General features: G+C 29.7%; 1 protein-coding gene across 3 annotated transcripts; it reads left to right on the top strand.

Moving 5' to 3' along the window:
• Positions 1-2,185: 2,185 nt before the first annotated feature.
• Positions 2,186-22,227, top strand: LOC135802562 (scavenger receptor class B member 1-like). 3 transcript variants are annotated; one of them, XM_065316151.1, is made up of 9 exons: positions 2,186-2,528; positions 17,463-17,554; positions 17,673-17,833; positions 18,002-18,146; positions 19,947-20,147; positions 20,226-20,450; positions 20,513-20,794; positions 20,851-20,976; positions 21,044-22,227. In XM_065316151.1, exons 1-9 carry the CDS (start codon positions 2,459-2,461, stop codon positions 21,386-21,388), a joined length of 1,647 nt encoding a protein of 548 aa, XP_065172223.1. In that variant the 5' UTR covers positions 2,186-2,458; the 3' UTR covers positions 21,389-22,227. The 3 variants fall into 3 exon arrangements, with proteins under 3 accessions (XP_065172223.1, XP_065172222.1, XP_065172221.1); XM_065316150.1 differs by lacking the exon at positions 2,186-2,528 and adding an exon at positions 3,703-3,938; XM_065316149.1 differs by lacking the exon at positions 2,186-2,528 and adding an exon at positions 11,169-11,746.
• The last annotated feature ends 246 nt before the right edge of the window (positions 22,228-22,473 follow it).

Raw genomic sequence — 22,473 nt, 5'->3', positions numbered from 1 at the left:
ATAACAAAAATATGTTGTACACACCGGTAAATGCATATTGATTTTTAATTTTCAAGATTAATTTTGCCAGAGTGGTATTTCATAGGCCACCAATTGAAGGGTACAAATTGTTTGTTGCTTAGTCAAGTTGTATAAATTATTTTATTGATAAGGAATTTGTGACAAGCTATTGCTTAAATAACTAACACTATAACGACTTTGCCATTGCTTGACACATGAATCTGTGTTAGATTTTGTTTTCAATAATAAAAAGATAGAAGGCGACATCATTTAGCTTAACCCAAAACAACAATTATTTATTATTATTAAGCAATTTGATTGTGTGACAAAGACTAGAGAAATCGTTTAATCTTGCAATACTTTACTTTTTCTAGTTACCGAGTTCGTAAAATTTCGAAAAAGAACAATATAATTACAACATGTGCATGAAATCATGGAGCTACTTTGGTATTATCACTTTATGTTATTCACTTAGCTGCAGACATTTGTAGTATTTTAAATCAAATAACAGCAATTTAAATGTTTGAAATATCCATAAATTAGTAAATGTTACTATTTAGCAATTGCGAGCAAATCAAATGCTAAAGGAAAAGCAAAAGTTTACAACAAAATGACCGAAAGTTTAAAACTGATATTTTATTATATGGACAAGGAAAAATTTATTTTTTCCAAATTTGTATTTTGCATTCGCAGGAATAATAGGTAATGTGTCTTTATGCTACTAGTGTATAATAACTGATCGTAATAATGGTTATTATTTTTAGGTTACGGAACAAACTTCATTTGAAATATAATATAAGTAGTAAATAATTTTTAATTCCTCTTAAAAACAAACTCCCGGTTGCAACCCTAAGTATACATACCTGCGTTGATTTTTAATCAAAATAGGGCTTGTATATTGTAACGCACATTTCATGGCCTTGTTTCATACACTGTAATAAAATAATTGCACCTACAATTGGATGTTGTCAATTTGACATCTCTATTTGGTTGTTTGTTATTTGCACCCTGTAGTTGCTCTTCTTCGTCAACTTTTCCACAAAACCAATATTTAAATTTATTGAATTCTTATATTCAATTGCAATAAAATTGCAGCAATAGCCTCAACAATAACAAATAATAAATCATAGTTGTTATTTGTGATAGACAGAGTTGAATGAAGTTCATTACCATTGTTGCAACAATCATGCACTTGTTATGACTTTCTCAAAGCGAACCGATCCCATTAATCACGTAATTCGAGCTTATAAATGTGCTTCTACATATTACTAAATAAATTATAAATGTTTAGCGTTCACTTTAGTGTAAACTGTTGGTAGAAATCTCCATTATGCAACTCTAAAAGGATGTGCTCGAGGTCATTACTGAAAAAAGGCGTTTCATATGATAAAAATATATTAATATTTATATTTGATAAGGAAATAAATTGCGTTTTATTTTTTTGAATTTGTTACTGCAGATACTATAGATGGGCATCGATTGAATCTGCATCTGGGTTTTTTGTTTTTATATTTTCTATGTTGCATATACTTTACATTATTTGTTCAAAATGGGAGTCATGATTGTTTAACAGCCGAATGTTGTCCGTTTCAGCATGGAATGTTCCTTCATCATTTTTAAAATTTTATTAAATTGTTTTATTGCATGTTATTGTATATTGTTTCAAAAAAAACAAGTTTAGACTAATATGTTGCTCCACAAGTTCAGGAACACTGTTTTTAATCATTAAAGGTAGAATCACAAACACATTGTTTTACGGTCTACGTGCTTTCATTGCATTCATATTTTCATTTTAGGTACAACATTCCTTTTTAGATTTTAAATAAGCATACGCTTTGAATGGAAAGAAGAATTTTATAAACTCATTCGCTCTGTTTCATTTATTTTCTTTACTAACTACATAACTTAAATGCCGCCAATATGTCATTATATATTTCAATAAATATTAAAAATAATTACAAAAACACGATTCGTCAATTCATCAATAATTTTCGAATTCAACGTCAAAGTTGATAAGACGGGCAAATGAAATAAATAAAAAAGCAACATGTTTCAACACTAAACAGTTTCATGCAACAATATTAATTGACCCTAGAAATTAAACAACATGAATTTAATTGTACCGATTTCGTCATTTATCGCACTGTGCAAGTCACAGTATCGCATCGAAGCGCACAGCTTAATCTCATTTTCTCATGCATCATTCGTCTTTAGAACATTCGGACATTCGAACGTGAATTAATCACATCAATTCTGAAACTAATTGAATAAGCGAATGGAACTTAAGCAAGTTTAATTAATATGCTATAAATTGTGAGAGTCAATTTGACTGTGATTTGTGAAAAGTTATAATTCTTCGGTATGACAATTATAAAATTCAGTTGTCTGCACATTTACTGCATTGGTTAATGCCACATATAGTTGTATATATCAACACATAAGAAACAAATCAAGAAAAATGTTGCTGTTTAATGGAATTCTCCACAATTTTCTCCATGTGTATGTTAAGGGACTGGCCATTGTTTTAAGTGAGTATTAATCTTATTCTCTTCATGATTTAATGAATTATAATCAAACGAACATGTTGAAATATTCCATTGATTTATTTCTGAAGTAATAAAATTTTACGCGGAAAGCATAAAATCAAAGATGATGGAATAATTACAAGAAAACGATGGTGTTGAATAATTGTTACCAATTTAAATAATTTTCTGTGCAGAATGCTTCAATGTTTTTGTTTTTATAATTTTCGTCATCAAATTACTTTGCCATTAAACCAATTATTATCACAATTACAATTATGCGTTATGTGCATCAGATTTTAATTGTCAATCATTTTCCGTGTTTCGCTTTAATTCGCATCGAATGATTTTTTTGTTCGATTATCGTCATCATCACAACATGCACATTTTATTCTATTTCAAAGAATACTTTTGAACGACACATAGAAACGAAGATTTTTATGAAGAAGTTTGGAGGTGGAACCTCCACAAAGGGAATTTGGTTGTTCTATCGTATTTTTTATACGGATCTTTTATATTGGAACATTCTAAGATGTTAGGCGTTGGTATTTATGATGTTTACTATATTTGCGAGAATGAATTTTTAGTAAACTTAATCACATAAGCTTTAGTATTGCTATATTGATTGAATAAAATATTGGTACCTAAATTGATATACTTGTTTTTACAATTTGGTATTACGAATAGAATTGAATTACATACTTTTCCATAAAAAAATATTTAGGAAAATTGCTAATACTAACCTTGAACTGTCTTAAATTTTACATGTGTATTAATTTAGCGTCTGGGCGTTTTAGATAATGATATAATAACGCATTAATAAACAATTAAGTTGATACCCGATACCATAATGCATTAATTGACATCAATTTTGTCGAATTTTGAACGTCGTAATATCGCGTTTTTTTGTTAAATTGCTTTTGAAAAAATTATCAAAATTAACGGAGTAATTAAACAACATGTTACCACGGCGGTTTTTTGCTCTTAACTTTCTGACAACTGTGACAAGTAGTAAAAGTGCAATTGCGGACATAAAACGAAAAGTTACAAAATGCACTGACCGCCCGACAATTCAACAACTTTAAAATTATTAGTTATAATTTTACGTGATGGGGGGAAAATTAATTAATGTAAATTGTAATATCGCGTGGCGTGAAATTTTAAAATGTGAAGCTGTATAATCATTGCTGCAGGTGCAATCAAATCAAAACGTTGTGACGGTTGTTGATCGCAAAAGAGGACACGTGCGAAATGTTTTAATGTGGGTATTTTAACCTGTCAGTTTTGTAAATGTAAATTAGTTGTTTCTGTGATTGTTCTGAACCTGGAAGATTTGATTGATCATGTTGTTCCTGTACGTATATGCTGTAAGGATCTATGGATTTTTGATGCACAGGATGATTCTATCGGATCGATGTAAGTAAAGAAAGCATTTCTTCTCGGATAATTTAAATAAATTGCCAAGTCTTCAACATCGATTTATTTTGTTTTGTCAATTATTATTATTAAAATAATTCTTACATCAAAATGTAAAATATAAAATAAAATATAAAATGTAAATAATAATAACTTTTATTAATAAATTCTAAACTAGGCAAAATGTCGATGTTAGGTATTAAAATTTTGTTTGTATTAAAATTTTTGGAAGTTTTTTTGTGTATTTCATAGTTTTGAACATGAATATTCATTTAAGGTCAAATTGAGTCGTATGTTGATGACGTAAAATTCTTTCCATTGACGTCACTAAAAAACTGGATTTTTTTAATCTTCGGGCAAATTAAACGCAGTAAAGGCTATAATGGTGAATGCAACTGGGCATTAAATTTTGCCAAATGCCTTTATATATTTCTTAATTTGGCTGCAACATATTTTTGTTAAAGCCTGAATCATCAGCACGGAAGAAGAACTTTCAAGTTCAAGTTCAACTTTTGGGCATTAAACATGCAAGAGAAACGTTTCAATTTCTTATATTAAAATATTTTAAAATAAATTATTTTTGAAATAATTTAAAATATTTAAGCAAAAGTAACTGATGAAAGTACTTTATGATTAATTGCCTTATTGGCCGGATCAAGTTTATCAAACAATCCTAGTTTCTAGATCGAGGTTTCTGACTTGTTATTATTATCATAATTGGTAGATCTTGCTTAATTTACAATACTCAAATGAATCTTCTGTTATTTAGTTACATTTCTTAATAAAAAGTTGTAATTATTAACAAATTCTTGAATTATCTAAGCCATGGAGCAGACTTGCCCCAATTTCGCAGTTAAACAAACAAAACATGACCTAAATAATATTGCACGATCACTGTATTTAAATAATCGACACTGTAAAGTTTACTTCTAGATAAATTTCGTATTGTGTAACAGACTTTCAGTCATATTTTCAACATTGAACTTATCATTTTTTGCTAGGCGGAATTTTGTCAATGATAAACTTTTTTGCAACATAACATTATTGCCTCCCTAATACCTTAAGTCTGAATAAGTTTAGAATGAATGGTTTTGTCAAAAAGGAAATAAGAAAATTTTAATTAAAATAATTCGATTATTTATAATTATCACCGAATACTGAATCAATCATGTAAAATTTGAGAAAATCATTCAACATGTTTTGAAATTTTCGTGATAGACTGATTTAATTTGATCATTTATTAAATTTGCTTCATATTAAATTCTGACGAATCAAATCATGTATAAAGACTGACTGAGAAATTCATAGAAACTGTTTATCTCGTTATTTGACCTTAGGCCTTTGACGTTTATTTTCATCATTTAATTTTGTACCATATTTAAAATTGGCTGAATATAAAAAGGACAAAAACAAAAAACTTGTTTTTTAAGTTATTTGTTTTTCATAAAACATTTGAAATATTCTGAGTCAAAGCCAAGTATTTCCTGGGTTTTTTATTCCCACTTAATTGTTGTATTTTTTCTATTACTTTTTAAACAGAAGACTAACATTGTCATCATTTGAGAGTGCAATACGGTAGGTTTTGACTAACACTTATGTGCGTTTATTAATTCTGTGGTCATTGGTTGGGAGAGTAGACCACAGTAAACATTATACATAATAATATCTTATAAAACAATTTAGTTGACTCAATGTAGAGTGCGTGTATTCCACTACATGTACATGTTTACACGTTCTGAATATTTATAATTCATATATGGGAAACTTCAACTTATAGCGGCAAAACACTTGATAAACTAAACTATTATCTTGAAAGAATCACGTATACAAGGAAAACAGTGAGAATATTTTGCGATTACTAGCGATCGTGTGGATGTATAAATTTTGCCTTTTCATGAGGTTTTCTTCTTATAAAAATTTCTGGATTTGGTAATACATTACAAAAGTTTGAGTATTTTCAAGTTATATTACTCTGGAAACTCGAAAATAATCATGGCTACAAATATCGAAATTTGTATAAAATAATATGTACAAAAAGAAAATAGTATACCATTTAATTTTATTTAAATTGAAGCAACCGTGTGAAGACGGGGAGGACATGAACAGAAAAAGCAGTGTTTTATGAGTTTTAAAAATATTCACAGAAAAATGCGGTTTTAAGTTTGCTGGGTAAGTTAGTATAGCAATAGAAATCAAAATAATTCAATATAAACTCAAAAGTATTCTTTTTCTGTTGTTTGTGGTCAAGAATCGCAAGGTTTAATAGTATGCGTCTGCATCACTCATAAATGCAAGAGACAAAACATCCACTTTTTTTATCTTGAAATCAAAAGTTCTTTGACTGCAAACTTAATTTTAACATTTCTGCATATTTGTATCTTTGTATATCCCGACCTTTCATCGGATCATTTGATCTTGTCTCAAGTTTCTCGACTCTTGCAAATTTTTTGTTTTTAATTTAGTAAGTTTATGATGGGGCGACAACGCAAAACATCTTTTATAAGAGGCTGCTTTTATTTTAGAAATTTATCATTTAAATTACTAATACAAAACAAATTGATAAACTTTGAAAACATCACAATTTGAGACTTGTAAAGAATAAAAGGTAGCTGTCAAACCTCACTGAAGTTAAAAAGAAAAGCTAAACAAATTTAAAAAAATATATTCATTTAAATGATTTATATAATTATATAAACGTTTTTAATTTGGTTTGGGTTTAGCTTAAGATGTTTTTGATTAATGATAACTTAATTTATTCAAAACTAAATTGACGAGGACATCTTGAAATTTGAGTTATTGCCAGAGTGATATATTAATATTAAAATTCAAATAAAACCTAACCAAACAAGTGTAAATAATAACAATAAAATCACGTGTATTTTGTAATAGATCAAAATAGTGTTAACCGAAGCAAATATTGACTCAATGATGGTTTCAAAGTACACAGATTTAGCGGAATTTACGGATAAATTTGAATTTCCCAATAAAGAATGTGTGAATGCAATAAATGTTTCAATCACCTTGAACTTACCTGCTGACAATAAATAACATAAATAAACGGAACTTTTAAATTTAAAATACACGACTATTTAAAATTTATTTTTATATGTAAATCAATAAGCTTTCGTGTTGCCAGGCAAATTTTCATCTTGATTTGATTAAATTATAGAATTTAATACTTATTATTATAGTAATTTATGGATATACGCGTTATCTAGCAAATTAAGTAAAAATAAATCATATATTTACATATGTATCTGTTATAGGGTTTGTAGAAATTTATTTTTAACACGTATTTTACCTATTGATTAATCAGCAAAAAATGATGTTATTTTTGAAATGCACTCAATAATAAATAGTTTTTATAGTAAATTAATTGCTCAATAGATTAGAAAATAAATTAATGCTAACGCGATTGAAAACATCAGAACAGAATATAATTATCGGCATCAAATATTTATCATATAAAAAAGTTAATAATTTGAGTAACTTTTCAACATTTTGTCTAGACTTAAAGAATAGAATTTAAAATATGAAAAAAAAAACAATATTATTATATCACGATATGAAATTATGACTCTTATATTTTATTATTTGTTATTTATTTTTGATTGATTCGAATGTGTAAAAAAACATAAAAATAACTCACATAAATCTTTCGTAAACAGTGATTTCTGCCTATTAAGTTGAACTTGAAATTTAATTTTAAACTAAATTTACAACTACTACAACTGGTTTCTCTGATATGTTAAGAATGTTGATTCATATTTATGCTAAAATTGCGTGTTAAGAAATCGAATATCTTTCACACTATGTTTTTTTCTTGCTCTCCGGAAGTTGGAAGTACAAAAAATGTAGGAAGTACTGGCAGCATGTTCGCACTTGTCAAAAACAGTCAAAATATAATTAAGTATCAATACTCTTCGGACCTACATAAAACCTGCCACAATATAATTTGACATACAAAAAAATCTAGTAACTATTTATGCAAATTTTCTAACATTAAAACTTAATAAAAATTATCAATAGCTAAAATCTTTAAATCAATATGTGCCTTAATTTATATTAAAAAAATTACATCTATGATGAAGTAACATGATTTTAATGATAAAAAGAATCAAACAAAATACATGATAATTATAGAAATTAGTGTTTTAACATTAAAAGATAATATTACTATAGGTAAAACCCGTAAAATCAAAAATCGAAATGTCAACAATCTTGTTTGTACTTGACAATCAATTTTAAATTAACACTGTTCAAAAACTTGCTGGTGAATAAATCATTATTAATTCATGGAGGCCTCGGGCGCTTTTTTTACATGTTTTTTTTTCTACGTTGTATTGCATGGAATTCAACTGCACCAAACAGTCAAGCACATAATCACCAAAACACTTCCTTCCACATTTTTTCCGTCATCTCTGCTTTTCCTTCCTTCCTATTGATAATTACCGATATAAGGTCATAAATGATATTGGTTATCCTAAACTAAATTAATGACTTGCTAATTTTTATAAATGCAATTTTAAATGTATTAAAGCAAGACATTAGACCAATGAAGATTGGTAAAATGTATAATTAATTGAATATGTTATTAAAATTTAAAAATATAATCGTTGCATGGTATAGACGTAAAGGTCACTTTTTACCTCACAAACCTCACGAGCCTCAACAAATCGATTTGGAAAGTTTCCTGCGACTTTTAAACCTTTTTAAACACTACGTTAGTTGACGAGTTGCACAATTACTATTATAATAAACCTGCAACATTTCAGTATGCTTTCATTATGTTTGGTTACCGATGTGAACATGCAGTTGTTGCTGATTTAAATTTACTATTTTTATTACATGTTTGTGATTCTGTATGACGAATACGCGTATGCGTTTACGATCTAAGTAACAAATTACGTCGTTTATGCAAACGCATAATTTCATTAATTAAATGCTACACGAAAACAGACCGTGACTGTGATTTGCTCTTAGTTGACGCAAATCGAATCTTTTTTCCTTTTTCTTTTCAAATGATTTCCATTCAACTTTTTCTGTGGTTTAAATTTAAACATTCAATTAATTATACATTAAGTAGATAGTTAAATTCTGCATATAAAGATGTTTATTGTACGCCTTGTTTATTTCAGCACGACACGACTGTAGTGTTTTTCGATTTGCGCAAACAAGAAAGAGTAAATAGACAAAATGCTAAACAATATAATTAAAGAATATGACAAAGACCTTAAAGTAATTTTAAAATATCGAAAAGATGGGAACGAAATGTTACGAAATATTGGTTTAATTATTGAATCAAATTAAAAATTAAATTATATAGCTGCTAAAGATGATAGCTTGCACAATTATGAAAAATATGCACGTGTTAACTATAAACAATTTATTCTATTTAAAAACAAGTCAAAAATAAGTGAGTTACAACCAAATGTAAATAGACTTGCAATTGTTATCCAATTTGCGTCAAATGTTCTCGTATGTTGCAAATACTACTGTAAATGCGTGTGGTCATTGCAACCGCGACGTAAATATTTTCTAGTAAACAATAGGTAGATAACTTATAATACCTACACGAGTTAACTGTAGTAGACAAACAACAATTGAAAATGAAAAGCTGCCATTTTACTTAGTTTTTATTTACCTTGAGCGGTGCCCAGCATAAAAGATGATCTAACGCTTGCAAATTCCAGCTATCTATATCTGATTTAAAAATTATTTTGATTGACATATATAATTTACTTGTTATTATGGTTTTACATGCGTTTTTAATAATAGTTAAATTTAAAAAAAAAACTTCAAATTTAAAGTATGATCAATACACGTTTGCGTTTAAATAACAATGCGTTAAGAAGTGTTAAAAACTTTATTTAACATATCAAAAATCAAAAATTTTCTTTTAAATAATTATCCTTACGTAATATGAACTCTGTAGTTTGTTTTGCAACTATGATTTTATTTGTTCAGTAGATAGAAGAAAATAGGTTTTCATTACGCATTTTATTATGGGATTCAAAAATTGGTAGCAATCAGTGGTTCAATTACTATTAAACTTTATGTAATACTATTATAATACTATGGTTAAAAAATATACTGGTCAAAAGTTATTTTTGTGTTTATCAAAACTTCGACCTAAAAATACATTGTATTAAAATTTTGCAATCTATAATTGATTCCTCAAAGTTATTTATTAAAACGGATCAAAATAAATAATGTTTACATTAAGTTATTTTGCGGGATATGGTAATAAGACCAATACAATAATTTTAAAGTTTAGATTTTGTTGTTTGCTCTTCAGAAACGTTACGTATTGAAACTCATTGCAAAGATACCTCACAAAATATCTCTTTTATTTCAAAACTTGTTCATTTATAGTCATAAAGTGATTTTGAAATCAATCTGGGCCTTTTTACGAGGTATAATTAGAGTTTATCAAAGGTACAGAGAAATTTTACGCTTTGATTTAATTTAAAGAGCATAATAACGGAGCTGTGCGTTTTGTTTGCTTAAATATAAATAAACAAAACAATTTGAAGTTAAAATATTTGTACCGATCAAAACTATACTTATCATTTGCATAATAATTTGTTAAACATACTCTTTATACCTGTATGTAGGTAATTTTTTTTAGTTTACATATTAACTAAGTATTGTATTGCCCATAAAAATTGACGTAATTCCCCAAATAATCGTATTTTTTTCCGGTCAGTTTTCGTATTATCTTTGTTCATTGTACACACTTAAATAGTTTTGGGGAATTCAGGGTCAATGTGAATACTAATAAGTAACTAAGAGCTATTCATTTGAGTCAGAGGTGTGTGACTGAAACATTCTCAAAAAAACTGCAATCTCATGTTGACTTCTCAATTTTGTTCTCGAATGTTTTTTATTCAGCACTACACTTACACTGCAAACAAAACCAAATTTAAAATAAGACAACAGTATGAATTAATGCTTATCTAAAAAAAATCTATTGAAAAATAATGTGATACGAAGTATTTTCTACGTGAAAACAGTAGCATGTAATTTTCAAGACATGTACAGTAACACTTATCCATTGACGTGCGTGATGATTCTCTACTTCGGTAGCGTACTATCTCAGTAAGTTGGTATAGTCACTTTTCCTCACCTCGTCTTACCTTCTCACATGAACCTACCTGTAGCTTAGCTACTTTGTCAGACGAACAGGTATGGAGGTAGGCAATCGCGATATAGTCCTGTGACTTCGCCACGCTCCGGATCAGTCGACTTCGCGTCTCGACGGTGAAAAGTCTTCACTTTCCACTTATCATATTGGGAAAGAGTATAAAACGATATCAGATACAATTTTAAAATTATCGGTAATATTTCGTGATCGATTTTTTGTGTTTAAATTCAAGTTCTTTTTGTGACACTTTTAAATTGTTGAATATTGAGTAAAATTAATTTGATTTTAATGAGGGGCAGGTACGTCCGTAATTAATTTGTGGTCCTAATGATTTTAAAACGACGCATTGCCTTGCCAACGTGACTAAACTATCGGAAGCTCATTCTTTGACTTAAAGCACAGCTTGTAAGTTTAGTGTTAGTTGAAGTCAAAAGCGCGCATCTTGTGAATGGTGAAGATTGTAGTGATTGTGGGATTGAATTAATTTGGTAATAAAAAAAAGACAAAATGCGTTTAGTGCCAGATTTAAATCGCTTCTTGGGGCGCACTTACTCGGTGGTGAGCACCAATAATTTCGCCGAGCAGCAAGCTCATCAAGCAAGGGACAAAGTACAGGAACTGCACCAGAAGCATTGGAGGAGGTTGAAACATTTTTCCCGCAGTAAGTTAAATATCTAAATGTGAAAGTGAAGAATGTCAAATGTTTTTGTCTTGTTCAGTGTGTATTGACTTAAGTCGATGTAATAAAAATGAAATTGAACCTGGCCTAATTTTGGCTAAGGCAGTACTGGTATACCACTAGCATGGCATAATACGAGTATTTCGTATTTCATCCAATATTTACTTTGTGTTTCGTATTGACATCGCCATTCGAAAATCGTTGAACTTCCAATATTCGACACTGCGTCATAGGTGTGTGATTGTCATTGCCAACCACTGTTTCACTAACTGTTTATCCGGCTAATGATGGTACTAATACATTTGTGGAATTTACGCATGCGTAGCATACTCAACGATTGGTACATAGTAAATATCGAATAAACCCAATTTTCAACTATTCTTCAAAATTGTAAAAACCAATATTAATTGAGTTATCTTTTATTTACACTTTAAGTATACATGCTATGTTCAGTGTTTTCTTGTTTCCGTATTTTCGCCATGGAATATTAAATTGAATTCAATGCCATTTGCATTGCATTAAAAAACGAATTAAAACGCACAAGAGCTTAATTCTGCAAATCTGCACTCCTAAATACTATATAAGGTGCAAACTGCAATTTAAATCGTTATCAGACCTAATTTAAATAAGTTCTTTTGAACATGACGCATTACTTTAAATACACAAAAAAACAAGTTTTAAACTTAAGTTTAAATTTTACAAAAATATAAATTATTGCTAATTGTTTAATTCTATTAAATATTTAATAAATATTTAATAAATATTTAATATTTTATTTACATCTATGATCTATGCATAAATTGGTATCAACAATCGCTTTATGATCAATTGTGATGTAAGAAATTCACGAAAATAGCACTCGGAAAAGTGTGCGCCAACGATGTGGTAACACCATGCAACATCTCCCAAATGAACAATTAGCAATAATTAACTATTCACAGAGATACATCTTAAACTGCCCAATTTGTTATGATTTTACATCAATATTTACCATTTGTGTTAATACTTTATATACACAACTTGGAGATGAAGATGACACTTAGAATGTAGTATTTTCACAAAACGGAAAATAAATTATACCCTAGCATTATATAATCAAATAAGCAACGTAAGTTCTACAGAAAATTAAAACCCACAACAGTAAACATTTTATGTATGAATTGCACAAAACTTAATCATATGTATTTTAATAAAAATTTATGCCTACTTTTCATATTTACAATAATCTTTTAGTTATAAACAACGTAAAGGAAAAATATAAAACCAGTTTTACCAATACTTTTGGTAATATCGGATTAATTTTTGACAAACTAATAAACAACCATCTTTAAATTTTTGGTATTTCGGTACAAGTTAAAATAGGAAACAAATTATGTTCGATGTAGTTTCAGATTAAATACATTTTTATGTGTTTACCATTTGAATTTCCTTCATTATATATTATAGGTATGATTTTATTTATAGTTTATAACTTGAAATATGAGAAATTATCTGCGTATAATAAAATAAATTAAAAATAAACTGTTTATTTGTTAAACGTTGAATTAAAAAACAGAAAAAATGTAATTATAAAACGCGCGACGTTCGCGCAAAACTGATTTACAAATTATCAAAGAAAATAATATGAAATTATACGCAAAATATGAAATTAAATTGTGAGACAAAATGCAAAAAATTGACGCACGACAGTGAGACTGTTATTAAGTCAGATCGTAGGTGACAATTAAAAAGCGATTAAATTGTTTGCGAATAATGAGCACGCGACAAATTCTCAGCACGATGAAACGCACAAAATTGATTTAATTGATATTAAAATGTCTGTTTTAAAATTAAGAATTATATTCAAATAAATACATTGTAACAGTACAGTTTAAATATTTTGTATGACATGTTTCATTGCGTATTAATATTGAGCGAGGAAAGTCAAGCGAGGAAGTTGCATTTCTTCTCCTCCAATCTTTCTCTAATCGCTTGATTGCAATAATAATACAGCGCTTGAGAAAATTCCTGTCTTTTCTCGTGCGCTGCGTTCTTAACTTACAACTGCAAACGTCTATACTCCCAATTGCGTAATCATTCAACAGCCGCGTGGTTTGCTTCTCGCTTCGCTTTCACTCGTTTCGGATTCATTTCTCGGTCGGCTCTATTCGGGCGATCAGGGCAAACAACTAACAGTATTTTGATTGCACTTTTTATATTTATTTGTACTTCTTAAAAATTAAGTTGATTTAAAAGTTTAATTATTTTAATTAATTCAAATTTACTTTGTACGATACTTGTAGGGAAATTATATTTTCATGGGATTATTTTTAGATATAGTAGTATTAATAAAATTCCACTTTAAAAAATATTGCAGTTGGGTGGAATTTTTTTGTGGCAGTGGAAAAATTTGAAACGATTAAAGAACAAATTGTATACTAAGTGGAAATTCCATAAATTGAGTATTATCATTAATTAATTACATTTATATTAATTTTATCTAACAAATTTATAAGGTAGACAGGGTCAAAATAATAAACAATACTTTGACTTAAGCTAATGCTTATTTTTTATATTTCTTATTTATATTTAAGTGTGCATGGGCAAAAGCAGCAAAAGTGATCAGACGGACCTTACATCTTACATCACTATCACGTAGAGTAATAGAATAGTGAGATGTACGTTGACCAAGTGACATACATTTGGCCAGGTAATGCAATAAAACGAATGAAACTGTCGACGACCGTTTAGGAAACGCGGAAATCACTGTAGCGCACCGTCATTCAAAGATTCGTGCATTCCGTCCACCATTACGGTAGTTCGTCTCGTATGTAACGCGCATGCGGTAATTTCGCACGTGCCGCGCATCTAAAACGGCTGTAAAAGAATTAATCAACTTAACAAACTTATACTATAGTATTATTAGAAACAAAAAAAAATTGTAAATGGTTAGCCCTAATGGAGATTTTCGTTCTGTTTACATTAAATAGGAGTGGAATATTTCTCACTTAAATTAGTAGTTACAATTTTAATTTCTACCGTATCAAATGTAGGTATTGTATTTATTCATACATAACAAAGTGGTAACTTTAAAGCCACTCGTTACGGTGGTTTATATGGTTAATTGTTATGCACACGTGCTCGCGTAGGTACAATTAAAACCTTAACAGCATAGATAAAAACTAAGTCGATTGATTTAGCTTTGTAAGAAGTCATATAAATAAAAATATTGTTGAATAACAGTTGGATAACATCTGTTTTGATGAAAAATAAACACAAGTAGGAAGATATTATTGCAGTAACTTATCAGTATTAACCTGTGTCTGATTTACGAGTAAAACACAGAAAAGGTACATAATGTATATCATGTTGTTCGCGTAAAATATACGTTTGTAAATAACTACCGAGTAACCGTAATTAACGTAACGATTGTTTAATGTCGCCATCTAAAATTGTGTTGACCAGAATTATCACCACATATAAAGATATAAATGATTGGACGTTTGTAACTCTCACTAAGTCTCAAAACCTACTGGAGTATCTATGAATTTGAAATATTTGTTGAAATCTAGGGAAATTACAATTGTGAGGAAACTTTAAAAAATTATAAAAATACAAACAAACAAAACTACTAAAACAAATACTAAAATAATAAAAACAATGATTTTTTGTTAACCCAACAATCATAATTCGTAAAATCAATTTTAGTTGTAAAATTATCATTTAGATAATATTTCGATGATAAAAATAAATTAATATAAAAATATAAGATAAAAAAAACAGTCGTCGTATAATATTCCCAGAGTTGAGAGGTAAAATATGTTTGTTGACACATAATAAACAAGAAAATGCAATAAAATAGTTATTATTCAGTCGGCAGACGCAATTAACAACTTTTCATTAAAAATTTAGACAGAGAGGCGGCAAAAGAGAGAACTTACTTAATATATAAAATAATACATGTAATTTTAAATTAGAATAATAACAATTGAATCATTAATTGGCCTAATGGATTAAACCTACATATTACTAACTCGTATATGTAATAGTATAACTTATGTTTATTCAATAGGAAAGCAATAATTTGTGCTACAACATATTTTATAATATCATAATAATTGTTCATACGTACTAAAACTAATGCCCAAAGTTGTGTAGCATATTGATTTATGAATATCACACCTATTTTAAAATAACAACTTAACAACTTTAATAAAGATGTAAATCAACTTTAAGTACAACCATCCAATCAATAAAATGGTAATAAAACTAGTTATTACTAACTAAAAATTGTAAGTTTAAGTTGACAAAAACAACTTAATTTTTAAATTAGTATGCAAAGTACTACAAAAAAATTGATTTAGTGTAGACTAATTATTGCACTAAATTATTAGTGTTAACGATGTAATTCAAAAATTATCACTTAAATAGTTTATGGAATGTGCAATTTTTGGTGACAAATCGATGCAAAAACGTTAAACCTGTTTTCGGCTTCATAATGCAATCCCAATTTATTTAAGACAATACATTCTTAATGTAAATTTTATTCCAATCAATTAATGCAATAAACCTCAATAACAACTTGAGGTAGACAAAACGTGAAACTGTGGAACATTTTAATGTCTATTGGCTGTTTTTATACTTTGTATTAAAACACAACAATTAAGTTGTCTATTGCAGCAATTTGAATATTTTACTTTATTCCAACAATTATATTAAAAAAAAGAAAAGAGGAAAATAATATGATAATAATTGTGTTCACTGGATTACTGGAAAGAAATCGACATTTACTGTAATAGATAAATTCATGTAATACAACTGATAAATGTTTACTTACATAACTTCTACAATGACATTCAATAGACGAAAGTTAAAGGTTTATTTTCCTTACTTTTCTCGCCTGCGATTATCAAATCAATTATTACAAATTGATGTTTTAAATTGAATGCTTATGTTCGTTGATGATGGTGGTTCCCTTCACTAAACTTAAAAGTGATGAAGAAATTGAAACAGCATGCAGAAAACGATGCTGTCAAACTGCTGACAGATGTTGAACGTGCAGTTTTCATTGAATTTCATCATTTGCACTTGCTGCACTTATGTGCAATGGAAACATATTTTCGTGCGTTACTATATATTTCAACAAGTATTAAAAACAAGTAATTAGCTAAGAAAGACCTTGATTTTTTAAGAAGCCCAGAGTTCTTAAAATTAATGTTTTAAGATCATTATGATGGCAATTTAAATAAATGTTGAGCATAATTTGTTTTAAACCTGTTGTTCCTAGTTGTTTTTAAGTGACTTTTTTGCAAATTTATTTTATTATATAATATAGCACTTTTGAGTTCCTCTTAAATTAATTATCAATAATCATATTTGACATTTAATGTCCTTAAAAAAATTAAACACTTTAAATTGAAGATTTTTCACATTCTGCAGTAAAATTGCGTTGAAATTATACACTATGCCCAATAAAAGTAGCACGGCAGGCGATAATAATACTCGTATCGCTCGATTCAATGATCACCAACCACGTAACTTTAAAAAAGCAAGTTTAAGTCAAAAATGTTATCGTAAATCGAATTGTTCACACGACAGATGGGTCAACCACTCTTAAATACATTCTTTTGGTACATTTTTGTCTCTATATTCATTCAGTCTGAAGGTTACTGCATGTATTTTGCAGATGTTTATAAAATTTTTGTTGTCTTTTTTTCAGGCTATTCCATTCTTGCTATCCTCGGTGTGATATTCCTCTCAGGTGGTTTTTTCATGCTCGCAACAGACCCGTACAACTTTTTTTTCAACCAAGTAAGAAATAGTTGAAATTAATGTTAATGCTAATTAGATTATGATTATCACTTGTGTCTCTGAATTTCGATTTTATAGAGTTATAAGGGTAACTTATTATAAATTCTGAAATTTGCAGAGAATATTATTTGTACCAGGCGGAGAAATATTCGAATTGTGGCGAGCACCGCCCGTAGATTTATATCTAAGGGTGTGGGTGTTCAACATAACCAATCATGAAGAATTCCTTGCCGGAAACGAAAAGATGAAAGTCGTCGAAGTTGGACCTTATGTTTATCGGTAAGAAAGCGTATAAACATTTTTGTAGCCCAACCTGAGCCCCTATTCAATTTTAACCACCTAGATATCTCTAGCTTTCTTTTATTGTTTATATTTAAGATTCATTTTAGTAATTTTAAATTTGAAATAAAAGTATCAAGTACCAATTCAAATTTGTTTACATTTCAGTGAACTAATGACACATGAAAACGTGACTTTCAATGAAAATGGAACAGTGTCCGCAAATCCGCGTCACATTTTGGAGTTTGTGCCCGAACAGTCCGTCAGCGATCACGAAACCGATCGGCTAATATTGCCCAATATTGCACTATTGGTAAGTCACTTAAAAAAAAATTATCCTAAAAACTATGGGTACCAGAATAAACATGTATATATCATTATATATATAAAAAAAAACGCGTGTAATTTATTGGTTAAACAAGTTGTTGAGTTATGTCTTGTTTTCGTGATGTAATTCACGGCCATTCATTCAATTCAAGTTCATTCATAACTTACTCAACGCGAATGTGAAATGTAAACTCCTATTGGTATTGTCGCTAAAAGTGAACCAAAAAAATGCTGTTAGATATTTTATTTAGAAATGTATTGTAAATCCATTCTATTTTTCTATTTTTTGATTACACAAACTAACGACTATTCTTATTTTGCCCAAGTTAATGATGTGCAGGTTGTGTTAAGTTGACATATGTTGAGCAAAAGTAAAACAAACTCGGCAAAGTGGAAGAGTGAAAGTTACATCATTCGTGTCGAAGTAACTTCAATGCAAGTTAAGTCAAAGGTGCACACGAAGTCAACCGGCCACGCGCATATTAATTATTATTCTATATACAGAGTGTTTCGAAAAATAAATCAACTTGAATTAAACTAAACATGGATAAATATTCATTAAATAATAATTAATTATGTTACATAACTTAATTTAATTTTAAAACTTGCGTTGTCTAAAATTTTATATTGCAAAATTTTCATTAATATTTTCCCTATTACACACGAGTAATTACATACGCTTCAAATTTACTTGAGTCGCCTCGCTAAATGACTTAAGCAATCTGAGTTGAAGCCGAGAATTAGGTTAGGTCAGCTCTCGGTTTAAATCGAATTAGTCGGGGCGGTTTTTTGAGCTGGATCGACCGATTAAAGCGCGATTAGGAAAGTCGCAATTAATCGCAACGCAAAATGTCAAAATATCTGAAAGTGACTTGAGTCATATGGCTTAAAACATACAATCATTTTGCACTTTTCTTCGCTCAATCTGCTTAATTACAAGATTTCACTTAAAGCAACGATTTGTTTCAAAATGAATTTGAAATGAAAATGAAAATGGATTTGTTCTGATCAATTACTAATTTTTTAAGAAATTTGGGTAATAAAGTGGCGTAATGTAGTAGTCGTATTTTTTGATAGTGACAATTCATTTATAAAGTTTATAATGCCAAGTTGGTTCATATTGCATTTAAATGTAAAATGTCATTGCGTTCCGTGTGGATCAATGCACAATTGGATTTATGATCTTGTGTCACGCAGTTACTGTACAGGGCGTTAATTTATTTAAAACAAACTGCAATAAACTTCTTAATTTTTTTTGTAATATTGATAATTAATAGTTTTTAGTAATTCCGATAAGAATTTTAATTTGCATTTACAACTAAAGATAACCTTTGGTATTATTTTAACATTAAATAGAAAAATAAACTTAACGCAATCTGTGTTATGTACCGTCAATTGTTTTCACAATTTTTTAAAATTATTACGTTGAATTATTCAGACCATAACATCAGACGTTCCAAGTAATCAGCAAAAAACCTCAACGCAATAATCATGTTATCATGTACGTATGAGTATGTGTATGGTATGGTGTGAGTTTAATTGGACACATTCAGACGGTTCGTACGTGCGCAATGAACTTTGAGCGGCTACGAAATTCAGAAATACTTTCTAATTAAATAGGAAGCCAAAGCGCAAATAATGTAATCAAACACAAAACTTACAGATTACAATAAAACTAAAGTAAATGTGCAGTTGTTTGATGAATATTCATTTGTAATGTACATAAATGAATTAATATTCAAACAAAACGAAAATATATTTATTAATTGTATTAAATGTATTTCAGAGCATAGCAGATGTCGTATCAACTGGATCGTACTTAACAAAATTGGGATTGAATCTACTAATTCGTCAAACAAAAACGCAACCGTTGGTCGAGATGAGCCCGAAAGAATTTATGTTTGGTTATTCGAGCACACTCATGACTTTAGGGAACAAATTATTGCCCCACTGGATAAATTTTGAAAAACTTGGTCTAATTGATCGGGTAAGCTTACAACCCTTAACTTAACAAACCTTAAGAAATACAATGACTTGCCTAAAATGAAAATTTAATTGTTTGTAGATGTACAACTTTGAAGGCGATTATGAAACTGTATACACGGGAGCAAATGATATCAACGCTGCTGGATTAATTGAAACGTACAACGGAGCGCCGCAAATGCCTCAGTGGGAAGGACGATGTGGTAATATTGCTAACTCTTCTGATGGCACCAAATTCCGCAGCAATATTCAACCCAATGAGACGCAAAAGTTCTTTAGAAAGAGCGTGTGTCGTCCTCAAACACTTGTAAGATGAATAAATTGATAAAGGCATAAAATATACAATAATATTTTCTTTTCTATATTTAGATGATGACCAATCACACAATTCAATCGGGTTTGGAAGCATTCGTCTACAAATTCCCAGCGAATGCAATGGATAATGGTATTGTTGATTCCGAAAATGCTTGTTTCTGTAGAACCAAGCAATGTCTGCGTCGTGGATTATTGGATGTCCGACAGTGCTACTACGGTTTCCCTATAGCGCTTAGCTACCCACACTTTTTAGACTCTGATGATAGTTTGCGGAACGAGGTGGAGGGATACACTCCGGATCGAAGAGCGCATGAGACTTATTTTGTGGTGCAACCGGTAAGCCGAAAGTTTAACATTGTACCAACAAAACAATTATAGTATTCTTTTCATAGAAATCGGGGTTACCTCTGGAAGTAGCAGTACGTTTCCAAATTAACATGTCTTTGGGGAAAATTGGAAATGTGGCCAATGTAAGACAATTTGAAGATATGGTTATTCCGTTATTGTGGACCGAAATTGTATGTATCGACATATTTCTTTTTATTATAGCTTTTTTTAATTAAATTTTTGTGACTATATTTTTAGAGAATGTACCATTTGCCAGACGACTTGGTATGGAAGTTCTTTACTTATTTGAATATCCTTCCGCATTTGGTGGCGAGCATCACCTACGCGCTCATCATCGGCGGTATTTTGGGGCTTACTGTATGGACCTGTAAATACTGTAAACGAACACGACCATCGCAAGGCGTTTCTTGGCTGGACGGCGATGACTATGAAACGCCGCGTATGGATAAAAAGTTTGCGGACTACCGTCCAACAAAGCGTTCTAGTATGTCTCCAAAAGAGCTGGAAGTATACTACAACAGCCTGGTTGCACCAAACGACCAGGACCTTGAACCAAACGAGTACAACGAAATGATTGTCTGAAGCCCTAAATCGCCATTTTTGAAATTTGAAAGGCAGTGCACAAAGTGTAAATACAAATCGAGGGCGGCCATTTTAAACTCATATCATCAGTTAAATTTAGATTTGCATCCGCCATTAAACTACTCAAATTAGTTTATGCATTATAATATAATGCCCGCTACTCGACAGTCCTAGCTAGTGATAATAGATAGTCTCAATTATTTTAGGATGAGTCGTTAAATCTAGGTATTTAGATAACCTAGGCAGTCGATATTACACCACTGCACAGCGAGTGGTTGGCTGTCTGATCTTTTGGTTACCTAGTAAAAACGTGTGACGGCTGTTAATACGGTAGATTTTAATTAAAATTAGGTTAGTTTATAGGTTAAGTTAGGTTTAAAATCGACGTTGCCAAATATTCTAATTATTTAAAATGTCGTGTGTGCGCAGAATGACTCAGGACATGATGTCGATGGAATCTGCATCAGTATTCGGATTTTTTGACATTCCAGATAATATAACCCTATCAGAAAGGAAGTAAAACAAAAACTGAACATAATTTAGTTTTAAAAATTATGTAATTACTGGACGTCCAAAAAGATATACTTTTGATTGCATGGCAGTTTGTGGAGTTTTTTGGATTCATTCGGCTTATTTATTTATTTATGTCAATACGTAAATCTCAACGCGCCTCTCTATTTGTAATATTTGTAATATTGTAATGCGACCCGACCAAGGTAATTGAAGTCGGATCGAGGTGATTAATATTGACCATTCGTACTGTACGATAATTCTTACCAATTGCTCAATTTTTTTGTAATGTATTTATAATAAACGATTAAAATAAAATATAACAAGATTGCATTAATTTATTGTAACAGGTTTTGATAATTTTCGGTTGTCGTGGGACATCTTTCATTTTCAAATGTGTTGCAAAATGCTATAGTTGCGTGAAATAAAAAGTTCGGAATTCCAAAACTGAACCAGATTTTTTGTTTGATTTTAGTGTGTTGGGCACAATTTTTAAAACGAAGTTCTAAGTTTGCGGCTTAGAGCCGAGGGAACTGACAGAAAGCGATAAGCGATAAGCAAGTGTTATGTTTCAT

This window comes from Atheta coriaria, unplaced genomic scaffold (assembly GCF_025399875.1).
Source record: "Atheta coriaria isolate IRGN ID8LTWV9N9 unplaced genomic scaffold, Caltech_Dcor_3.1 hic_scaffold_39_pilon, whole genome shotgun sequence".
NCBI lineage: Eukaryota > Metazoa > Arthropoda > Insecta > Coleoptera > Staphylinidae > Dalotia > Dalotia coriaria.
This window is presented reverse-complemented; position numbering and strand designations above follow the sequence as displayed.

Coding starts and splice junctions, on each gene's coding strand:
- LOC135802562 (XM_065316149.1), top strand. CDS start 11,593: ATGCGTTTAGTGCCAGATTTAAATCGCTTCTTGGGGCGCACTTACTCG. Junction 20,148..20,225: donor AACTTGGTCTAATTGATCGG/GTAAGCTTACAA, acceptor AATTGTTTGTAG/ATGTACAACTTTGAAGGCGA. Junction 20,795..20,850: donor CTTATTTTGTGGTGCAACCG/GTAAGCCGAAAG, acceptor TTCTTTTCATAG/AAATCGGGGTTACCTCTGGA.